The following is a 23,224-nucleotide window of genomic DNA, read 5'->3' as shown; positions in this document are numbered from 1 at the left end:
AAACTAGTTGTGAAAATTAAATAATATATGTTGAGGGTTTAGGGCAATGCCTGATACATAGCAGGTGCTTGATAAAAGTAAGCTGCTATCGTTATTGCTTCTTGAGCCTCAAATGACTCCCAGCCCCCACCTGCCAGTAAATGATGAATACTTGGAAGCTACAGATGTTTTGTCTCTCCAAGAGGTTAGCCTGCTACCTGGCAGGTGGCAGGGGAGGGGGTGGGGTGGGGGTGGTAGGGGGATGGTGGAAGGGAATGGGGGGTAGGGAAGGGATTTGCTCCAGGAAATTAATAGGTGGAAATATTAATACTTGTAAAATGAGTGTGTGAAATGCACCAGCACCCACTTCCCTGTAAACCCACCACCCCCACCCCAAGCAGCCCCTCCAGGGGTCAGGGGTTGATGCATGAATCTTTGGATGATAAATATTCCTATGTTTGCTGCCCAGTAATAATGAGCTTGTACGCCGGGTGAGTCACCCCGACCTGTTTCTCTGTCAGGGCCTCGTACACATCCATATAATTTCAGTAATTTCAGAGCCACCCACCCAACCATCCTGGAAATTCATTCATTCAACAAACATTAATGGGTGGCTGGCAACCTGCTGAGTCATGAGTTTGGGGGAGGGGGAGATTATTTGGAAGCTGCACAGGGGCAAGAGGTTAAATAAATGTTATTGGACTTGTGTTCCCTAAATGCCGTGTCCTCTGATCTTAAGCCAACTCTACTTAGGTGGCCTTCTTTATGAATTAGTGAGGGCCAGCTAATCTCTCAGAAGACCTCAAATTGCAGCTTCTGTGAAAAGCCCTTCAGCCTTTACAAAGGAAGACCTGTCTTTAGGGGTTGGGCTAACTCCTTTGCTAGTTACAAGCTTTTTGTGTCTTTAAAAGGGGGCGGTACCCTGTCAAATGACCCCTAAAGCATAGGCTGAAGGCACGTGAGGTCCCGCCCACTTTCTGTGACGTCTTGCGTCCCGGCTTCTGATTGCCCGCTTCGGACGTCAATGGCGGGGCGTGAGTCTTGCTGGGACACAGTGGCGGTCTAGCCTCTGGTTTGCGGAGCGGTCGGGTGTCTTCTCTGCACACCCCCACGCCCTCGAGGCCCCCGCCGCCCGACCCAACGGCGAAGCGGGCCGGTGCCTCCCGCGGCGCCCTCCCGCACCGGATCGCTCCTCGCTGGTGGGAGACCTGGCCCGGCGGCTCCGGTCACTATGGTCAGTGGTCGTGGGGGCGGTGAAGGGGACGGGGGAGGGGGCGCGGTGGGCGGGGTGGCCGCCCGGGCGCATGTGCACTCCCGGGCCGGGGGCCGGGGGCGAGGCTCGGTTCCCCGTCCCCTCCGCGTTCTGAGCCGCGGCGCGAGTTCGGAGCCCCGGCGGTGCTCGGGGCCTCGTCCTTTCTCGGAAGGCCCTGCAGGGCCCGGGACGCGCCCCGCTGTCCCTCGAGGGCGCCCCGCGAAGGGGATCCACCTGGTCCCCCTCTCCCAGCGCGTGGGGCCCGGGTATCCCCGACAGCGCAAGATGGGCACCCTCGACCGGAGCGGGGATAGGGAGTCTCGGGCCGTCTTCGTTAAGTGGTTCCCCCCACCCCTGCCGGCAGCCCACGACCTCATCCACCCGAGGGCTCAGCCACCAGGCCCCCAGCCCCGCACCCCTCAGGGCGGATCTAGGGGTCCTGTCCCGTGGGCGACTGGACATTGGCTTTGTCCCTCGACGGGCAACAGAGGGTCTAGAGTTAGGACCCCGTGGAGAGGCTGCCTCAAGCTGTGAGGTGCATACATTAGGGGTCTAGATAAAGCAAAGACTAGAGGATCCCCTGAACTGAGTCCGATGTGAGCAGAATGGTCCCCAGGGACACTGAGCCAGGTGTATTCCCAGGCTTGTACAAGTGGGGAAATCGAGTCCCAGGCAGGGAAGGGGCTAGTACTGATGGTGGTGGACCCGGACCTTGACCCTTGACCCTGAGCCTCTGGACTCCCAGTCCAGTGCTCTGTGTGTTACATCGGACTCAGTTCAGGGGATCTGAACTGCCATAGGGGTCGGGCAGCCTGCAGGGCGCTGGATGTGGTGACGCACAGGAGCCTGTGGAGTGTAAGGGTACCGCCTGGCTTGGGGTTGTCATAATGGCCCCGTGCTCCAGCCTTGCCGCCACCCCTTTGAGAGAGCCTCTGGTGGGTCCTTCCCCAGCACTGCGGTGGGCGTTGGGTGGGGAGCACTTGGCCCCAGGTAGTCAGCCGCGGCTTCTCCTGTGATAACAGAGTCCTGGAAATGGGTGTGCACAGGTGCCTGAGTCTGTGTGCTGGGTTGGCCTGTTCTCCTCCCCTGTCTGGTCAGGGAAATGGGTCAGCCCTGTGGGGTGCTGCTGGGTTGGGTATAGGTCAAAGCCAGGTCATGGCCTGGCATGCACTGGGTGTGGTGTGGGCAGCTGGGTCACCTGAGCTGGGGCTGTCCAGACAAGCTGCTGTGGTATGGCCCCCGGGGCATCTGGAGGCTCCAGCTTCCGGCTTCCACCTGGGGCCCAAGGGTTGACGTGGCTCTGCTGCTCCTGGAAGGGGGCCCAGGTGGCGTGGGGCCAGAGGCTGGCATATCCTCTGACCGCCACCTGGGGAATGAGGGCACGGCAGGGGCAGTTGGAGCTGGGACCCCCTTCTGCCCTTTGTGCTGCACCTGAGATCGCTGACTCTACTCCCCTTCCGCCCTGGACCCAGGAGACAGGGAAGTTAGAGGACAGATGGGGTCAAACGAACAGAGTATTGACGTCTTAAACCCTTGACCCATCAAGGGAAACTTGGGAGGCTGGGAGGTAGATAAAGGGTTAACTCACTAAATAGAATGTCAGCCTAGGAATCAGGTGGGACAGAGGCTGGGCAGGGTCTGTCCTTTTCTGCTCATGCTGTATTTTTTGAGCACCTACTATGTGCCAGGCACTATGCTAAGCCCTGGGCTCTGTGGTGGTTTTTCATGTTGTTTGAGTGCAGGGGTGGTGGGTGGAAAAGTTTAACAAACATCCTTGAAAAATACAGTATCTTCTTCCCTTTCCCACTTCAAAGTCACTGGGCTTGACCTGAGGAAGGCTCTCAGGTAGAAGCCCCTGGGGAGGGAGGGAGGGAGGATGGGGGGGTAAGAGCCAGGCTGGGGCCACCACTGGCAGGGGCTGCAGACTCTGATGGGTTTCATGCTCAGAGTGCAATAACATAGTCAGACATGAACAATAAAACCAAAGCATCCTGCTGTGCTGTGTTCTTTTAGCTGTCAAGCAAGCCCCTCATAGGCACCCTGGCCAGGCCCCAGGTCCCATGCTGGGCAGTGATGCGACAGACAATGTCTTGGCCCCTCTAGGAGCTCACTGCCTGTTGGTCAAGACAGACCAGGACACAAGTGATCCCTGAGCTAATGCTCATGGCCTAAGAGTACTTCCTCCCTGCAGGAAGCCAGTGGACTCTGGAGGGATGGGGGGTGGAGTGGGGGTAGGAGTAGAGAAGGCCTCACAGTGGGGGTCTTTTGAGCTGGGTGTTGAAGTATGTAAAGGAGTGCTCAGGAAAGATTTGGGGCAGAGTACATTCCAGGCAGGGGCAGTGTGCTTAAAGGCCCAGAACCATGATCAAGAATGGGGTATTCTGGGAAAGACAAGCAGTCTTTGTGGGCACAGGGAGCTCAGGGAGGGAGAGGAGATGAATCTAGAAAAGTAGGTGGGGGTCAGAATATGCTGTGCAGGCTTCACATGCCACGCTATGGAGTCTGGGTTTTATTCTGAACATGGCGTAACCATAACAGCGCTGATAAGTAAGAGAGGGCTGACTTAGAAGATCTCTGGAAATGGAGTGTTCAGAGTGGGCGAGGCAGCCAGCTGGCATCTGAGACCAGATCATGCATTTGTTCTCTTAACTTGGTATACATTTTTGGGGCGTTACTATGTGCCACGACGCCCCAGGGATCTGGCCATGACAGGCAGATGAAGCCCTTTTCTTCACAAAATTAATATTCTAATGGAGAGAGACAGGCATATGCAAGGAAACAAGTGAACCCACGTGCCAGATAATGTCCTGGAGAAATAAAATGGTAAGGCCATGGGTTGGGGGAGGGGCGCTTTAGTCAGGAAGTCCAGGAAGGCCTCTCTGAGGAGGTGATGAGCCACCTGGGTCACATGAAGATGCAGATAAGCATTCCAGGCAAGGACAGTGTGTGCAAAGGTCCTGAGGTAGAAATGGGCTCATCTTGTTGGAGGACACGGTAAGCAGAGGCTGGATGGGGCAGGATCTCAGAGGTTGTCGTGAAAAAGTTGAGACTTTTCCCAAGTGAGGAAAGCCACTGGAGGGTAGTAAGGAATGGAGTGCCCTCATCAGGCGCACATGTTAAACAGCTTGCACTGGCTGCTTGGAGGGAATGATCGGGATGAGGGGGCAGGAGTGGAAGCTGGGGGTTGGGCAGGTGCTCTTGCAGCCTTCCTGTGGGGAGAGGCAGTTAGGGACTTGGGAATTCCAAGACACTAGGCAGACATCTGAGTGGCTGATGGCACTCCAGGGAGAGATCAGGGCCAGAGATCTGAGGGTCAGTTGGGAAGATGCTGTAAGAGTCCACAGGTCAGATGAGTGGGGGCCAGTGTCTGTTTCAAGGTCTCGGCAGGGCCAGCCACTCACTGCGACCCGAGGAGGAGGGCACAGATGTAGGGTCCTTTCTATTTTCTGAACTGAATAGCAGAGAACAGTGGCCCCCAAAGATGACCAGGTCCTAATCCTTAGAATCTGTGACTGTGTCACCTTACATGGCACAAGGACTGGGTGTGATCAAGTTAAAAATCTTGAGTGGGGACATTATCCAGGTGGGCCCAATTATGTCATCACAAGGGCCCTCAAAACAGGGAGGCAGGAGGGTCCAAGGCAGTGGCAGGGGTGTGAGGGATGGACTCAGGAGCTTGGAGGGATGCGAGGAAGGAGCCATGAGCCAAGGAATGCAGGCGGCCTCTGGAAGTTATAAGAGGAAAGCAGATTCTCCCCCAAAGTCTCCAGGAGAAATGCAGCATTGCTAACACCTTGATATTAGATTTCTGAACTCCAGAACTGTAAGATAACACACTTGTGTTTTTTAAGCCACTAAGTGTGTGGCAATTTGTTCCAGCAGCCGTAGGAAACTCAAACAGGGCGCTAGGGCGCCGCTAAATCCATGACCTCCAAACCTTCTGATCACCTCATCAATACAATCTCGTGAGCACTCCATCCATGTATATACATCATACCCCAAAGTAAACATTTTACAAGGGTATTTTCTTCCAGCCCCTGGAACCTCCCACTGTGCAAGGCCAGGGCTGGACCCCAGTTGAGGCTTGGAGTGGCCTGGATCTTTGGAGCGTGGAGGTTGGCTCGCTCTGAACCTACCCTCCTGGCAGGTAAGACTGAGCGAAGCAGATGGTGACCTGAGGACAGGCCACGCAGGCTGAACCTGATGTGTGAGTCTCACTCACAGGCGGGGTCTGTTCTGCTAGAGCAGCCGCCGCCAAGGCAGGGTGGGCTGACCAAGAGCTGCCATTGCCTGCTGGGCCCCAGAGCCTGGGCTGCTGGGGTGCACAAAACGCACACCAAGGAGTAGGTTGGTGGGGGTTCACCGGCAGAGATGGAAGCCCCAGGTTGGCTGTTGAGGAACTGTTAGGAATTGGCCTCTCTGCCTCAGTCTCCTCATTGTTCTCATGCTGGTAAAACCGAGGTACTGCGAGGCTTAAATGAGGTAATCCATGGAGTATCCTCAGCATAGTGCTGCATCTAGTGAAAGCTGAGTGCAAAATAATTATTCATTCAACAAACGATTACTGATTGCCTGCCACATGACTGCCAGTGTTCCAGGCACTTGGGGCGCACCTGGGGACAAAAGTGACAGAGGTCCCTTTCCTTGTGGAGCATCATTCTCTTAGTGTTTCACCTCTCACGAAAGCTCTGAGAGGCTGGCTCCAGCCCTTGAGCTGTACCTACTCCAGGCCTCACTGAGAACACACTGGAGGTGGGGAGGGTCTCACCTGGGGCTGCACAGTGAGGGTCGCGGGCAGGGCTGGAGGGGAGAAAGCCACACAGCCCGCGGGACACGGCTGCCTTCCCCCTCTCCCTTTGGGTTGCCCCTCCCCCTCCTGCAGCCTCCCTGCTGCCCCATCCCCATCTCGTCTGGGGGTCTTGGGAGACCCTTGCACATGCTAAGCACGTGGGGGTTCATGTGGGTGTTTCCATGGGTGTGGGGTAGCAGCTGTGGGGTGGGAGCGCCTGCATCACCTTGGCATTGGGGGCCTCTCTCTGGCTCTGCTTGGAGACATCTTTACCAGAAGCTTTCAGAGCTTCGAATGCCATAACCAACTTGGCTGGATCCATGGATTGGGATTTAGGTGGAGGGTTGGGATGAACCTGGCTTTTTATTGGTCTCAAGGTGGTTGAGGAATTCTTGGGCTTGTGGGGGCAGGTTTTAGATCTGTAGAGAGACTCTGGAGAGAAAACAAGAACAGAGTGGGGAACCTGACTTTCCATAAGTAAGGTGGTGCCTGGTATATGCATTTGGGATGGGGCACCTGACGTTGTGGGAGCAGGTGCGGTATTGCAAGCACTGAGTAGGGAGACGTGGGAGAGCCCCATGGCCGGCTCCAAACAAAGGCTCAACCCAGTCTGAACACCAAGCCCACAGTGAAGTGCATCAGGCTAGTTCCCAGGACAGCTGGGGGAAAGCCAGCGATTAAGAAATATCCTCTGCTCACTTGGAAATCTGTTCCTCCATGCAACCTGCTAGAAACTGTTTCCAAGCAGAGGTGCTATCTGCCTGACATCATCAATTCACAAACCAGCAATCAAAGGGCTAAAAGCCTTTCAATTGGCCTGATCATGCCTGACTGTTCTTTCTCCATAACATCCTGGAATTTTTCAGCCAGGGTTTAGAAAACAAAACAAAATGCCAATTAGGGTCAGCTAAGACCAAACCCAGAGCATTGTACCTGGTTTATGGGCCAGTCAGTTGAGGCTGTGCCCGTTTCCCTGGAGCTCGAGGCCCTAGGTCTGCCAGCGGTGTGACCGGACTGTGCTGGTGGGCGGGGGTGAGGAACCAACTTCGGGGTGACCAGGCCATCTGGAGATGTGCCAGGAGGGTGTGCCGAGCAGGGACTTGAAGCCTCCATGTTAGAAACCCACAGCCCTGCAGGCCACTGGGGTCACTGGGGCATGGAGGAGGTGACCCTGAAGCCATTTAGCAGCCAGGGTAGATCTTAACAATACGGTACTGAGTCAAAACCAAACAAAAGAAAGCTCCACGGTATCTGTAGAATAAAATGTATGCACATTTAAAACACATGCATGCATAAAACAACACTAGATTTTTAAAAAGACAGATACATATGGGAAGACACATGAGAGGGGCCACCCGTGGGAGTGAGGGGGATGGAGAAATGGGAACAAGGAGCAGATACGAAAGGGAAAATCTTGGAAAAAGAAATTCCTTGCAGAGACCGATGTTGACAGTGTCTTTTTAACCAAGAGTTTGATGAGCTCAGCTCTCAGCAGCCAAAAGCCCCACACCCCCAAACTGCTTGCTATTTAATATTTTTCTTTAAATTGACTGTTTTAAACAGACTAATTAAATCGGTTAAAAATGCAAAGTGTATCCTCCCATGGTAAATGGAACGCCTAGAAAGGTGTTTCTGTTGCCATGAAGCTCATTTCCCCTTCCCAATTCACCTTTAATATTCTTTATTTTGGCTGTTGATAGTGGTTTTCAACATTAAGTATTTCTCGCTACCTATTTAAGCTTAATTCCTTAATCTCTTTTCCACTCCTCCTTTGCTACCTTCTAGAAACTGCTAAATAAATATAACTGGTTTAATATCCCCTGTGTTTGGATTGGTCCAAACACAAGCAGCATTAAATACAGTGGTATTGCTTTTTAATCTACTGTTTAAAAACACCCAAGCCATAGTTTTAAGTAAGCTGTCTGTAAAAACAACAACGCTTTTATAAAGTTAAACAAAAATAAATAATGGGGTTTGGGAATGAAATAAGAACATGAGCGAGTGAGGCGTGTTGTAAAACGGATACACTTGCTGCTTTTAAATATTACCTATTGTCACGCCATCCAATCACACTGGGTATGGTTTTTAACTCTGAAACTTCTGGGACCTCTTGGCTATTTACTTTATTAGCATACATATAAGTGCAAAATTAACTGTATGCCAGCAATTGTTATTTATTATAATAATGTAAATCTTTTATGATTTAGAATAGATCAAAAGGTGTTAACTTTTCATAACTTTTTTACTGAGTCAATTAAATCAACTTGTTTTAAGGAAAAAAAAATGAAAGGTAAACAGGACAATTTTAGGCTCTGAGTCAGGGGTCTGTCCACTCCTCAGAAGAGAGACTAACAAATTAGAAAGGAGGTAAAGGTGTGCTAGACACTGACTTTCTCTGTAACATCATCATAAGGATTGAAGGAAGTTGAAAAGAGAACTTCCCCTCCAAATCTCATCAATGTCTTTTACCACCCGGCCTGGGCACCACCTACAAATTGTCTCTCGTACCAGCTGTGGTGCGTGTCTCTCTGCCTGGGAAACACTGCTGTAGACCTGGTCCCCACGGAGGGGTCCTTGACTAGAAGCTGGATAACTGCGCGAGCTGCCTCTCTGGGGGAAGCTGCCGGGGTGGGAAGGTAGGACTTGGCGTGTTGGTGAGAGGGCCCCAGACTGCCCTGCACAGAACGTTCCTTTGTGGTCTAGAAACCTTGGTCTTTCAAGAGCTCCTGGACTCTGAGCTCCACCTCTCTAGACGTTTGGCATGGTACGATCTCCATGGGATTCAGTCAGACAGATTTGCATTAAATCACTTCCTAGCACAAGCGTCCTGACCTCCTGAAGCTGTTTTTGTCAGTAGAAGGGACACAGTAACACCTACTTCACAGGGCTGTGGTCAGAATCAAATGAAACAATGAAGACGTAGGTCTGTGTCTCAGAGCTTGAAACATAATGGATGCACAATACTAGCACCTGTTCTTATTTCATTCATCTTGGGCTTATGTGAGCAGCAGATCATCAAACCATCCTCCTTGTGTTGGCTTTCAACCTCACGTCCCAGGATGGCTGCTAGTGTACATATTGTGTCTGCGTTAAAAGAAAGGGGAAGGAGGAAGGAATGGGATGTGCCATCTCTGTTCAGACTTTCCTTGGGTTGGGTTGGCCAGCGCCACTCGGCTGCCCACTGCTGCATGGGAGGCTGAGAAATGAGGCTCGGGAAAGAGGGACAGGATCCTTGTGTCTGAGCCTGGTGGTTTTTCTTCACATTACCGCGAATAAAACCGGGGTTCCATTAGTGGGGAAGACATCGTTAGTGGCTGATGGGAAAGCAGCCCCCAGCTTTTGCCCCAGAATGGTTGTTTGATTCCTCCTGATATTTTCCCCACCACTCTGCCCACCTGCCATAGTGGCATCAGGGCACAAGGGAGGCAGGAGCCTGAAGCTAACTTTTTCTTGCAAAGGAGGAGGGGTACAGAATGAAAACTTCCAGAAACAAACACAAGAATCCCTTCTCCCCACCTCTGAGCATTCTCACACTCTGTTCTCTGTTCTGGAAACACACTTCCTCGTGCTCTTCTTTGAGACAACATATTCCTCCTTTTCCACTTTTAAGGCTCTCCTCTGGGGAAGTTACCCTTACTCCTCAAGTCTGGGGGAGGGCATGTTTGGGACCACCAGGAAGGGAGAAAAGGAGTAAAGTGTGAGTTCAAGAAAGAGTTCTAGCCTGACTTGAATGGGGTAGGGTGATCGGGGAGGCTTCCTGGAGGAGGTGGCTTTGTCTGAAAGCACAAATAAGATTTTCATTCATTCACATAACAAACATTTCCTCTTCCTCTCCTCTGTGCCAGGCCTTGGGAAGGGCCCTGGGGAATCAAACAAGTGAACCAAAGATCAAAGACAGAATGAAAAGCTGTCCTGCACTGAGAGATGCCCATGTGGTTTTGGAGACTTCAGAGCCCCCTAGATATGCCCCTTCACAGTCCCAGTGTCTCTCCTCTGCCCTGGGTGCTACGTATGTGAATCGTGGCCAAAGAATCTCACGATCAGTGAGTCTGCCCCATGTGGGATGTGGGTGGCCTCAGATGTTACTTCGCCTCATTGTATAACCTCGTGGCCCAGCTCTGCTTTGGAAAATTCTAATCATCAAAACTCCACATAAACTTCTCCAGATGGAGAAAAGAATTCTTAGTATCAGAAGGTTCCTCTGTGAGCATGGCGGTATGGGACTGAGATCATTATCTAGTCAGTGATGAGGCTGAGAAGCTACAGGGGGAGGCTGCCATGGTTGGAGACATAAAGTAAAAGTGGCAAGCTCCAGTGACGATTAAGTGTAAAAATGGTGGCAATAAATAGATGAAAAAATCCCAATTAATGTCAGCCTTTCAGCCATGCACCTATTGCATAAATATGGTCTCCTTGGGTGGTATGCAGGCGAGAACGTTGCCTTTCATCAGCTTTGGTGCCGGTGTTGCTTATGATAGAGTATAAACCATAAATGGCTTTGATACCAATTTTTCTTACATTATTTTTTCATGCTAAAATCAGAGCTGTTCCCCGAGTGGGTTGTGGGGAGGGGTAGATCTCCCACTTGCCTGAACCCTGACAGGAAAAAGCATATGGCGGAGATGAGATGCACTGCAAGTTGGCTATTAGAACAGAGATGGTTCCCTAAGTTTCCCTGGTCCTGGAGTTTCCTTCTGCCATTAACTGCTACCTGTCAGATGATGACTTCTTAGCTCTGGAGAGATTCTGACTCCGGGCTAGGAGACTTGTCTTTTTCTGGGTTGGAACTGACCGAGAAAAAGGAAGCTAGGCTGCAATATGAACTTTCACCAGTAGGTGGTGCGTGAAGATGCCCACCCACAGTCTCTGTGCCCGTGAATTTCGATGGTTTGCTCTGTCTGATACCTTCCCGGTAGGGAACCCCTCTCCATGAGCCAGTGCCACTCAGTGTGGCCTCTTCTGGTGACCTTAATACACTGTGTCATTACTGACTCCCCCTGTCGACTGTGAGCCTTGCTGGGATGGCTATGTCTTACCACCTCTGGATTTCCAGCATTTAATGGTTCCTGGCATGTGCTGAATATTCAGGAATTATTGAATGAATGAATGAGAAAGGGAGAACAGGAGACAAAAGAACACAGCATACACCAGCATACAGGTTCCTTAAGTTTGAAATATTCTATTCTACAAATGAATCAGTTTGGAAGTTACAAGATGAGTTCCTTACAAATGGGACACCTCTATGTGTTGATGCTGACACTGACGGTCCTGTTCAGGGCACATAAAAATCAAGCATCAATCCAGAATACTGTAATGTACTCATACGAGCCTTTTGTGGGAAGGTAGCATTTACTATTTTATTTAACTAGCAGTTTAGAGAATATTAACTTGATGAAATCCCATCAATTGCTTCTGAAATTGTCACAGCTTTTCTTTCTCTTTCAGAGTGAAACATCTTTCAGCCTAATATCAGAAAAATGTGACATTCTATCAATTCTTCGGGACCATCCTGAGAACAGGATTTACCAGCGTAAAATCCAGGTGAGGCAGAGGTAGAGAGAAGAGGATTTTAAATTAAATGGCTAGAGTTGAGAACAAAGAAGTTGGTGCCAATTTGAAGGCAGGAGAGGCTTATAGTTTGGACCAAGTTCCTGAAATAATTAAAGGACTCCCAGAATATTTTGATGTTGGGCATTTGTTTTAGGGAGGAATCCTTCAGTTGCAAAAAAGAGCATTTTTTTTTTAAGCCAGACATTATCCTAAGTGCTTTATTTACTCACTGAGACCTCATTACAACTTCTGTGAGTTAAGTACTATTATTATCCTCATTTTACAGGTAAGGAAACTGAGGCACAGAACTTAAATAATGGGTCCAGGGTCGTACAGCCAATGAGTGGCAGACTGGGATTTGAACCCAGGCACCCAGACCTCATATCCACATTTGTGACCACCATACCAGGGTGCCCCTCAGGGGTGAAAGCCTGCTCCACCTGGGCCTAGGAAAGGGGGAGACCTGCCGGAAGGATGCAGGGAGAAGGCACAGAACCCAAGGGCAGTAAGGGGAGCCTGGATGCTCTTTCCCCTCACTGGGGCAGCACGACTGCTTCTCCTGGCACTCTCACAGGAATTTCTCTTCCTGCAGATTAGGTTTTCTCAGGCACAGGGCAAAATATGCTGCCCCAGCCCTACAGGACTTTCCTCTTCAAGTCTCTCGCAGCAAGTTGCTGGTTCCCAGTTGTGTCTTCTGAGAGACTCTGATTGGGCCTGCTTGGGTCAGAGGTGGCAGCATGTGGTCCAAACTCAGCCCCCAGGAGCACTTCCTGGGGCAGGGGCAAGGCCTGGCAGCCAAACTCAGTGGTTCCCTGGAGCAAGATGAGATGCCAGCAGGGTCTGGGGTGCTCCTCCTGCCTTCCCGCCTGCCTCAGGCAGGCCCAGGTCAGCTCCGCACCTTCTGATCTCTTACTGGGAGGAGGGCCCCCACCCCAGTCCTCTTGAAAACCATACTCTGCTGTGAAAACCCTGACCATAGTTCCATGAGGCAGGAAAGGGTATTCTTGGCCATTTCAGGGAGAAACTGCTTGGAGCAGAGCTGGAGGAGAGGGTGTGGCATGGGGAGGGCTGCATCTTTCGAGATGCCTTAGGCGGCCCTTCACACAGGTCCGCTTGGCCCACCCCAGCCTCCCTGAACTCAACGCTCCACCCCTCGCCATGCATGCTCTCCGCTCACACTTGCTGCCCCTGCTGCCCACACCCCTCTCTTGGTGTTCCTTCCCACGCCATGTCCTCCAGGAAGCCTTCCCAGTTTCTGAAGCCGGTGTAGTCATCCCGGTCCCCAGCCTGGTGCTTCCGCTGCCCTCATGTTGTGATCATCCAATTGCCCTGGACAATAGGCTGCCTGAGGGCAGGGTCCCAGGCGCTGGGTTAGTGCCAATCTCAGGGCCCCACTCTCAGGATGCATTTGGTGTATTTCCATACTTGTCGGAGGAACGAATAAATGAAATCAGTGAGAGCCGGGGAGATAGTGAGGCCTGGTGTGAAAGGAGTGGCAGGCATTTCCTGGGAGAGCTGGGGGAACTGTAGTTGCAGACGTCCAACATGTCCTCCTCTCCCCTCAGGAACTCAGCAAAAGGTTCACCGCGATCCGCAAGACCAAAGGGGATGGGAACTGCTTCTACCGGGCCTTGGGCTATTCCTACCTGGAGTCTCTGCTAGGAAAGAGCAGAGAGATTCTCAGGTGAGGGGGGCGAGTGACTCGGGGGTGGGCCCCTCCTGGTTCTTTCCGCTGTGCTCTATGGGCAGGGTCAGCCCTGATTCTCCCTAAGGGATTTACCTCAGCTCAGACTGTTCAGCCTCGGGTGTGAGCTTGGAGGGCTGCCTGGAAGAGGTGTTTTAATGTTGGGGGATGCCCAGATGCCTGCTGTGGTTGAGATGGCAGGGGATGGTATAGGGGACCTTCCAGATGCTTTCCTGCCGTCTGCTTTGTCCACCAGGCGTTTACCGGGTCAGGCATGGATCTAGAGGCTTGTGCCTTCAGGGGGTCTTTGCAGAAGCTGCTCCCCACAACAATGCTGTTAGACTTTCATGTTTTAGTTTAGGGCTTCTCATGTTTTAATATTTCTGAAAATCACTTGGGATCTTGTGAAGATGGAGATTCCGAATCAGCAGGTCTGGGTGGGGCCTGAGATTCTGCATTTCTCACAAGCTTCCAAGGAGATGCTGATGCTGCTGGTCTGTGGACCATGCTTTGAGTAGTGGGGGGTTAAGAGAAGCTTTGGGGTCCTGACCCTTTGGGAGTCTCATGGCCCTTGAAGGATTTGATGAAAGCCGTGGATTCTCCTCAGCATACTTCACTGACACACTCACTCCGGACATGGAGCAGAGCTGCTCAGGCCACGGGACACTCGGGCTTGGTATGGGGACCCAGCGTGAGAATCCCTATAGCTAAAGCGGGATTTTAACAGTGCCATCACTGTTTTGGGTTGGATGCTCCTTTTCTGTGGGGCACTGTCCTGTGCAGTGTGGGATGTTTAGCAGCATCCCTGGCCTCTACCCACCAGATGCCAGTAGCATTCCCTCCCCCAGTCATGATAATCAAAATGTCTCTAGACATTGCCAACTGTCCCCTGGGAGAAAAATCACTCCCAGATGAAAACCAATACAGATTTTCACAAAGAGATTAGAAATTAAACCACCAGTCCTTTACTTTGAATGACCCATTCAGGTTGTTTCCCAAATGACAAACTGGCCAAGCCCCTTTGTGATGGGGTGTCAGCTAGATCAAGCCACTCCCCTCCCCCACCTCCTCACTGCCCCACAGTGGGCAGACAGTGCAGTGTGGGGTATATGACTGTATTCCCTGAGGCCTGAGGTCAAAGTGCCTAGTGTCCATCTCAATTGTTGTGTGACTTTGGGCAAGTGAGCTGACATCTCTGAGCTTTAGCTTGCATATGCGGAGAGTGGAATTGCAGTCTTCTGGGTTGTTATGAGAACTAGAGAGGTGATGCTGTCAAGCCCACTGCCAGTGTTTTACTGGCCCCCATATGCTTTGCTCTCCCCACCCTTTCCCCTCCTTCCAAGGCCCCCTCCCTCACACCACCCATCCTTTATCCAACGAGGTACAACAAGCTAGGCCCTGGGGATACAGCTACAAACAAGAGACAAAACTCCCTGTCTCATGGAGCTTATATTCTAATGGGAAAAGATGGGAGATGAAAAAGTACATTCAATGTGTCAGGCAGGGAAGGAGGCCTGGGATTTGGGGTAGGGCTTGGAGAGGTGGGGGCAGGCAGTTTACGGCCTGCTGGGCCTTTAACAGGACCTTGGCTTTCAGCCTGAATGAGACAGGAGCCACAGGAGGGTTTGAGTAGAGATGGGACCTGGCTGGGGGGCTGTATGTACAGGATGATGGGAGTGGGAAGGATGGGGAAGAGCAGGGCGACACGGCGGGGACAGCAGTCCAGAGGAAACGATGGCCGGCCTGCCCAGGGTGGAAGCAGCAGGTGTGGCACCAAGTGTTCAGGGTCTAGTGACGGGGAGGCAGTGCCAGCATGAGGCGTGTGAGCTCAGGGAGCGGTCAAGGCTGACGCCCAAGGTCTCTGGCTTGAGCATCTACCAGGATGGAGGCCCTTCACTATGGAGGGAAGACTGTGGGGAAGATGGGAGCTCAGTCTGGGTGATAACAAGTGTGAAGCGCCTGTCAGCCGTCCAAGTGGAGAGATCAAGTGGGCAGTGGGATGTATGAGGCTGCTGCTCAGGGCTCAGGCCAGGCACATGGATGGTAAATAAAACCATGAGATGGCACCAGGCCACTGGGATCAACCTGCCTAAACAAACTGGGACCAGGTCACTCCCAGGCTTGAAATATGCCCCGGCCTCCAGAAGTCACTGGAATCCCCCATACACCCTGCCCACCCCCCCACCAAGGCCCTCCACGCAGGGCCTTTCACCACCCACCCTGAGATCCAGGCAGAGACCCACTCCTCCTTGTCCACACGCCAGGCCTGTGCTCTTGCCTGACTCACCTTGACTGACGAAGGGCTGTGGGCCCCGGGGGTCCTTCACTTGCGACTTCCCTTTCTCCAAGTTAGACAGTGACCACAGGGCTGTTGTGGGAATTAAAACAGCAGTTGCTGTGTCATGTATCAGTCCCTACCCTTGGTGTCACCTTCTGGAAAGCCTGTCCAGAGCAACCCAGGCAGGCAGATTCCCCCTGCTCAGTGCTGCCAGTCCTGGAGCTCCTATTGACCGCATATCTGCTATGCAGTGGTTCCTGGGCCAAAGGCTTTAAGAACTTGTTCTTCCTGTGAGAGAAGTCACTGTTATTATCCCCATTTACCAATGAGTAAACTGAGCCTCAGGAAAGTTAAATGACTTGCCCAAGACCACACTAAAGCTGACCTGCAGCCACGAAAGGCTGAAACCCTGGCCTGTCTTGAGTTCCCAGCTCTGATAACATCCTTTCCTTCATTCCTCCCTTGGCTCCTGGTGGAGTGAGGCCTGACCTGTTGTGGGGGCCCCACTCGACTGGGATCCCCCAGTGCCTGGCACAGCCAAGTCAGGGGAGTGAAGCAGAAGTTGCAGGGATGGGTGACCTGGGGAGGGGAGAAGTAGAGGCAGGAGAGCTAGGAGTAGAGCTGTGCACATTCACCACCTTGCAGGGACAAGTGACAAAGTATGAGCTCTTCCAGCCCAACTGGAAGAGCAGACCCAGAGAATAGCAGCTGCCTTCTGGTGCCACCATCAGGTGCCCAGGGCTTGTGGGCTGCCCCAACCACAGATAAAGGCAGAACCCCCAGGGCAATACAGGGGAGCGAGGAAGATAGATGCTGCAGGGCCAGCCCCACGGCCTTCAGAGGCTGGCGGTCCCTGAGACGGAGGTGTTAGGCAGGCCTGCCATGAAGGGGAAACCTAGAGGGTGCTGGTGGCAATAACCACAAGAAAAAAAATGACAACAATTCAAAGTGCCATTTCCCCCTCACTTCTACCCCTCTCCTGCAACACGGCCCCTAATTCTTTGCCAGAGTGCAGTAGCTTCCAAAAAACCCCAGGCCTCTCATTGTGCCTTTGAACTCCTTTGGACAACCTTCCACCTCCTGTGTCCTTGTCCCGGTCTGGCCTCACTTTCAGGGTATGGGATGCTGTGTCCTGGGCATGCTCACCAGTGCCCCTCTCCACTTTGTCCTTCTGGCAGAGTACATCCCTTCCTCCATACACCATAGTTAATTGTGTCTGCCTCATCTCTGCTGCTAAACTCTGAGCATTCTGGGGTGAAGGGCCAGGTGGAATTCCTTGCTACACACCCCTGGGTACGAGGACAGGTCCCAGAAAGGGACCATTGCAGCAGAGCACCGAGACCAACCAGCAATCCTTCAGGGATTAAGGACTCACAAAAGCGGGGCCTGGGTGCCAGGTCATTAAAGGTGGCTAGGTGCTACAGATGTGTAACAGCAGAGTCTCTCTGGGGGAAAGAGCCCTGGCTTATGGTGTTGGCTGATTTCTTCAGTATAAATACTCCTGTCATGATCGATTTCCAGCTACCAACATGAAGTCACTGACTAGGGAGTTGGGAAGAGGTGCAGTCACACACGACAACAAGAGTATTTCCACCATACAGGGACAATCAACATAAACAGCCTCAAGAGCACAGATAATAGTAAAATAATTAGGAAATGCTGAATTTTGAATATCACCTTTGTTTTTTACTATAATGTATTTGATTGTAAGTTCACAAACCCTGGATTTTAATAATGGCTGTGTTTACCACCTGGCTTGCAAAACTCCTGACATTTTAACAGTAGGTTCTAGACACCCCTGAGAAGAGCATCCCTGGCAGAGGGAGCAGCAGGAGGTGCAAATGGAGTGACATGCTAATGGGGAATGCAGTGGGGGTGAATGCAGGCTTTGAAGATGGATGAGAAATGAGGTTGGTGAGTGGGCGGGGGCCCTACCCTGGGCCTCCCTGCTGAGGAGCTGTACCTGAGGGCAGTGAGGTCCAGTAGTTGAGTAGAAGGCCATACTAGGTCACTCTGGAGATCTCTGTGGAGAAATGGGAAGGTACAGGGCAGGATGAGTGTGGCCCAGGTCAAAGAAGGTGATAAGACAGGAGCTGTGGGGACACGGTTTAAAAGGTAGAATCAAAACATCTGGGAATGGGGTGGGGGTCACCTCAATGTCCTAATGGGTGTAATGCTCACCTCCTAGGATTGTTCACAGTGAGAAGGACAGAATGGTCAGTAAGGGGTTCAGGTGCAAAGTGCTTTGAAAAGAGGAAGTCCTTCACCTGTTGTGAGAAATACTCTTTTCAGGGGTGGGAGGTGCAGTGGGATGAGGGTGGGATGAACAGTTGACAACCAGAGGAATGTGCCCTGAATTTCCCCGTAAACATCCAGTCTACCCCACTTTAGGTTCAAGGAACGTGTACTGCAGACCCCAAATGACCTTCTGGCTGCTGGCTTTGAGGAGCACAAGTTCCGAAACTTCTTTAACGCTGTAAGTTAACCTAGGCTATGAGAGTGTAGAGGTCCTTCTGCGCTGGCAGAGAGTGGGCACTGGCTGAAGTCCCCTCAGCCCAGATCCCTGTTACCTTGCTTGTGGGGATGCAGCGGGACAGGGAGCCCAGGGCCCTGCCCTGCTGCGGGAGGAAGCTCCTGCTCTGGGATACTAGCTAGGGCTGTCACTGCAGGCTGGGAAAGGTCCCTGCATTCTCCTTCACCCCCATTCCCAGACCCTTGCAGCTCCAAATCTGCAAACAGAATCCCAAGCAAGAGAGTGATGAAGGGAAATCCCACTTGCTGTTTCCTGGACAGGCCTCTGGGCTAAGTCACTCATTACAACACATTTCTAACCTCCAGTTACTTAGCTTTAGAGGAATCTTGGATTTAATACCTCAACTTTATCTAAAAACGAAAAGCTCAGTAATGGAGTCCTGGGCAGGGGGGATGGAGTGTGCCTGTACCTCCCCTGGCTGACAGCCTTGGTGGGCCTAGTTTTACAGTGTGGTTGAGCTGGTTGAGAAAGACGGCTCAGTGTCCAGTCTGCTCAAAGTGTTCAACGACCAGAGCTCCTCAGACCGAATCGTGCAGTTCTTGCGCCTGCTCACCTCAGCCTTCATCAAAAACCGAGGAGACTTCTTCCGACACTTCATTGATGAGGAGATGGACATCAAAGACTTCTGTGCTCATGTAGGTCCTTGGACTAGGAGTGGGGAGGGGGCGAGGGGGGCTGTCTCAGGCATTCAGAACTCCGTTCATGTCCCTTTCCTAGACTGTAGCACCGCTATCCCCAGCCAGGAACCTTGGGCACTATGTTTGTACTTTGTCTGAAATTTGAAGAACACTAACTAGATTAGGAAGCTGGAGATGAGTCCTACTTGAGCTGCCTGAATTACGTGGCTTAGGACAAGTCACTGCCCCTCTCTGCGCCTCAGTTTTATCTGAAAAATAAGGGCTTCAGATTTGGCAGTTTTCAGAATCACATAGCAGCAGCTAGAGTCACATTTGTCCCAAAATGTACTTTGTTTAAGATGTATGGTATTTATATAAAAGAGTTGCTAACATTGAAATATTGGGTAATCTTCATATGAGTATCTGGATTTCTCCTAAAAAGCAAAAGATCCAGGCCCCTAGACCCTTATTCTTGTGAGGCAGCAATCAGCAGGAGCTGAGGAGTGGCTGCCTTCTCTATGTGGTATATATACCCCAGCTTGCCAGCATCTCTGTCTCTTCAATATCCAGCCTCACTCAGTGACCTGATCTCTGGAAGCAACTAAGTTGGAATGCTTTGACAACACTGTCCCTCTCATACCTGAAATTCTTTAATTCTGCACATTAGGGAGCCCAGCCTGAAAAGAAGTTCCTATCCCCTTGTCCAGATTCCTCAAAGGTAGTACTCTCTTTTCATATACTACAAGAGGATCTGCAATCAAAAAGTATGGATTTCTTACAGCAATTTCTAGCTGTTACTTCCTCACCGTGAGCCTCAATTTCTTTCTCTATAAAATGAGAATGTCAACAGCTACCTCATGGGTTGTTGTGAAGATTTCTTCCCACCACAGAGAATTTGACTCATGACCATGAAAGCCAGGGTTGAACTTCTCTGACTTGTCCTCTGTCAGTTTTCCCTCCTAACCTGGGCTTGGTTTTCCATTTTGGCCTTGACAGGAAGTGGAGCCAATGGCCATGGAATGTGACCACATCCAGATCACCGCCCTGTCTCAGGCACTCAACATCGCCCTGCAGGTGGAGTATGTGGACGAGATGGACACCGCCCTGAACCACCACGTCTTCCCCGAGGCTGCCAACCCTTCCGTTTACCTGCTCTATAAAACATCCCACTACAACATTCTTTATGCAGCTGATAAACGCTGATTAATTTTAGCCCATACAGTGAAGCCTGTCACCTAACGGGACTGAATTCTGAATGGAACATTCCGGCTTTTCAATTTTTTTAAGCAATTTAAACTGTAGCTAGAAAACATATAGCCTTTTGGGCAGCCTCCACTGGGAATGAGGCCTACCCATTATGGATCATGTTAACTTGGTGATATTTTTACTATTTATTTTGATGAAGGATCAAATGCTTTCTAACTCTGGGCTAGGAAGCCAGGAGACCTGGCTTAGCTCCTCAGTTCCTTGTGAGAACATGGGGAGGTCACCTGCCCTCATTGGGCCTCCTGTTTCTTCACTTGGAGGTTGTTCCTACCAGTGTTGACATTCTCTTGTATGAAAACGTGGACCTGTGTGGTTTCTCTACATCAGGGGACAGTGCCTCTCTAAGAGGGGAGGAAAAGCTCCAGGTCACACTGTCTTGTTTCAAGTGACTTAGGAGATCTATAAAAAAGAATCAAGTCCAATCAGCTGTTGGACTGGACTTGTATGGACAGCTGACAGAAGCACTGGCCTGCTGAGGCTGACTTCAATGTTAAAAATTCATTGTGAAAGTCAAAACTTCATGATGGGAGTAAATTTCCCCACTCCCAATTTAAGTGGAGGAGGTGGGAAAGTTTTTGTGCCAAAGTCTAGGAAGGGGCCTCTGGCCTTCAGCAGGAAGCGCATGTTGCTGGCAGCACCAGCAGGAGGGGTCCTCTCTACCCCTCTCAGGGCCAGGTCTGCCTGACTTTTGGAGGGCTGGCCCTTCAGAGTCCTGCTGCCAGCCCCACCTGGACAGAGGCTTGGCAGAGAGTGGGGTCTGGTCTGAAATCCACATACTTCTATCTGGACCAGGGAGCTGCAGTTGTCCCATCATCTCCAGAAATCCGAGGAACAGGGTGCCAAGAATCAGATGGGTAGAAACATGGGCACAAGTAGCCATGGTCTCCAGCTGAGCAGAGCAGACATTTTTTAAGGCTATTGTTTGCTTTCCACCCCTTTTCCTGGAAGCTTTTGCTCTATTTATGGGCTGGCAAGAGCTCCGGTTGGAAAGAGCCAGAGACAAGCAGGGGAAGCTGGCAGGTGGCAGGAGACTTCCCATTGGTAGCCAACTGTCCTGACCATCAATCTCTGTAGTCATCCACTGTACATGCCTCCTTAACCTTCTCACCTTGCTGCCAGGACCTCCAAGAGACCTACTGCTGGGCTGGCGGCAAGGGAGACACCAGTGGGGGGAATCAAGCACTGGCTAGGCTGAGGTGCTGCTACAACCTCTCATCCTCTGTGGGAGGAAATGGAGAATGCAGGGATATGGAATTGCCCTCTGGGGTACTTCCCCAATCTAAGGCCTTCCTCTCACAGGTTTCTTCGGCAGGGATTTATTAGAACCTATTGGTGCTGCTGCTTGAATCTGCTAACAACCAGACTGTATAAAGGAAGATTGGTTTAGCAGACCCATCAGAATCCTGTTTACACAAATGTAAGATTTTTATTGCTGTTCTGCCTTCTTGAAAAACCAACAGCACTCAGAGATAGATGTCAGAGTGCTTTAATTCCAGGCAGGGCCAGGTTCTCCTACTGTCCTAAGGTGGAAGTTGGACCCAAGGGTTCAAGCCAAGTGATTTTGTCACGTTTCCACAGGCATGTCAACCTGACCCCGATCTCTTCATTTGCTCATTGTTCCACACTGTTTCGAGTAGGAGTGTTGGGGTCTATCACCATTAACAATTACGCTGGGACAGTTGAAGAACACATGTGATTTGTGAATATCATCGTCTTTGGCAAGTCTCCAAGGACTCCCTATTTCCAAACTGAAAGGTGGGACACATGGAGATCCCAACTGAACACCACAGGCTGTTCTGCAGGTTGGAAGATGAGGCTCTGGGCCTTGCAGACAGAGTTCTCAAGCACAGCAGAATAAGCCCATACTAGCTGCCACTTCTCTGCATTCACAGCTTGTGTGCTGTTCTCAAAAGCAGAGCAGAGTGCTCTCTTTGGCAGAGGCTGGATGGAGTTTTCTGTTAGGAGAAATTCCCTCTGTGATACTTGCCTCTGCTGTGCTTCTAGGTCAGAGAGCCACTGATGCTTGGATGGGACACCTTTCCCAGGACAGATCCTATCAGTTTAGCTCAGGATGCCCGAACTCTGGCAGAGGACAGTCAGGTTATTTTCATGATCTCTTTTTCACAAAACCAATGGCCAAATCCAAACCACTGTCCTCATTTGACCTTGGATCTTACCTCTAAACAAAAGCAATACAGAAACAAGAAGTGGAAGAATTTAGTATCACTTTAACTTGTTAAAATCTAGTCATGCATGAGCAGTTGCCTTGCTTGTCTACAGAAGCCAGTCACCTGGCAGTCTCACTTCCTTAATTCTCCCACACACCATCTCTTTCCAGACCAAAAGCTGGAAGGAAAGTTGCTTTGAGAGCTTGTCGTTACAATTACACATCATTTTCTTTCCACTGGAAACTTTTCTAAGTCAGTGGGAATATTGAGCAACACAACAAACTCTCCTTCTTTTAACTGGGTTCCTGTTAGCCCACTGAAAGAAAGGGGGCTCTGGAGCCAGACTGCCTGGGTTCAGATACCAACCTGCCACTTACTGTGTGGCCTTGGGCAAATCACTTTACCTCTCTAAGTCCTGATTTCCACATTTGTGAAACAGAGACAATATCTATACCATAGGATTACTGGCTAGAACAAAACAAGATTGTCTATGGGGAAACACCTGCCATCTGACAAAAGTAAGTACTCTACAAATGGATATTCTCCAACGTGTCCTTCCTTTCAGGAAGCAAAAGGGCACTGCAAGGTAAAACATGCCTCCTTGGCAGTGACCATGGCTTCACAAACAGTGGAAGTGTCAGGAAAACCATTAGACAGATCTAAGAACCAAACACATTCCCACCCTGAGCAGAAATGGGGGTATAGAGAGAGTTGTGGCACAGCGAATGGCTGCTTAGGGGCCCCTAGTCCTGTGGGATGTGGACCAAGCATCCCTGGGCAGTTAGGGAAAATACTTTCCTACATTAAAATAGTTTCTGTAACAACTTGTATCCTGACTTTTTTGGAACCTGGCATGCACCAAAGACCAACACTACTCTTGGGTGTATGGATTAGTGGAAGAGGGGGTGGCTTCTTTGTAAGGCATGAGCTCCTTGTTGACTGGCAAATTCAAGGCTCTTCAAAAGAACAGAGGGCTCATGAAGTCTGTCCTTAGGATGGAGGTGCCAAGGGAACCACAGGTCTCACCAAAGTGAGTAACACAGAACTGCTTCAAAGACTGGCCCTATCTTTTAAACCTACCCCTTTAGCACCCCAGCAAAAAATGAAA

The 23,224-nt window shown here is 51.0% G+C and overlaps 1 protein-coding gene across 1 annotated transcript; it reads left to right on the top strand.

The window, feature by feature from the left end:
- The first annotated feature begins 874 nt into the window (after positions 1-874).
- Positions 875-22,940, top strand: OTUB2 (OTU deubiquitinase, ubiquitin aldehyde binding 2). Its single transcript, XM_037831993.1, has 6 exons — positions 875-1,213; positions 11,466-11,561; positions 13,136-13,254; positions 17,924-18,008; positions 18,506-18,700; positions 19,679-22,940. Exons 1-6 carry the CDS (start codon positions 1,211-1,213, stop codon positions 19,883-19,885), a joined length of 705 nt encoding a protein of 234 aa, XP_037687921.1. The 5' UTR covers positions 875-1,210; the 3' UTR covers positions 19,886-22,940.
- The last annotated feature ends 284 nt before the right edge of the window (positions 22,941-23,224 follow it).

Source organism: Choloepus didactylus, chromosome 4 (genome assembly GCF_015220235.1).
Source record: "Choloepus didactylus isolate mChoDid1 chromosome 4, mChoDid1.pri, whole genome shotgun sequence".
In the NCBI taxonomy this organism is placed as follows: domain Eukaryota; kingdom Metazoa; phylum Chordata; class Mammalia; order Pilosa; family Megalonychidae; genus Choloepus; species Choloepus didactylus.
The sequence above is the reverse complement of the archived record's forward strand: the minus strand, read 5'-3'. Positions and strand labels throughout refer to the sequence as shown.

Bases quoted from the DNA above. Each gene is read 5' to 3' on its own strand.
- OTUB2 (XM_037831993.1), top strand. The intron at 18,009-18,505 runs GTAAGTTAACCT...TGGTGGGCCTAG, and splicing joins TCCGAAACTTCTTTAACGCT to TTTTACAGTGTGGTTGAGCT. The intron at 18,701-19,678 runs GTAGGTCCTTGG...TGGCCTTGACAG, and splicing joins TCAAAGACTTCTGTGCTCAT to GAAGTGGAGCCAATGGCCAT.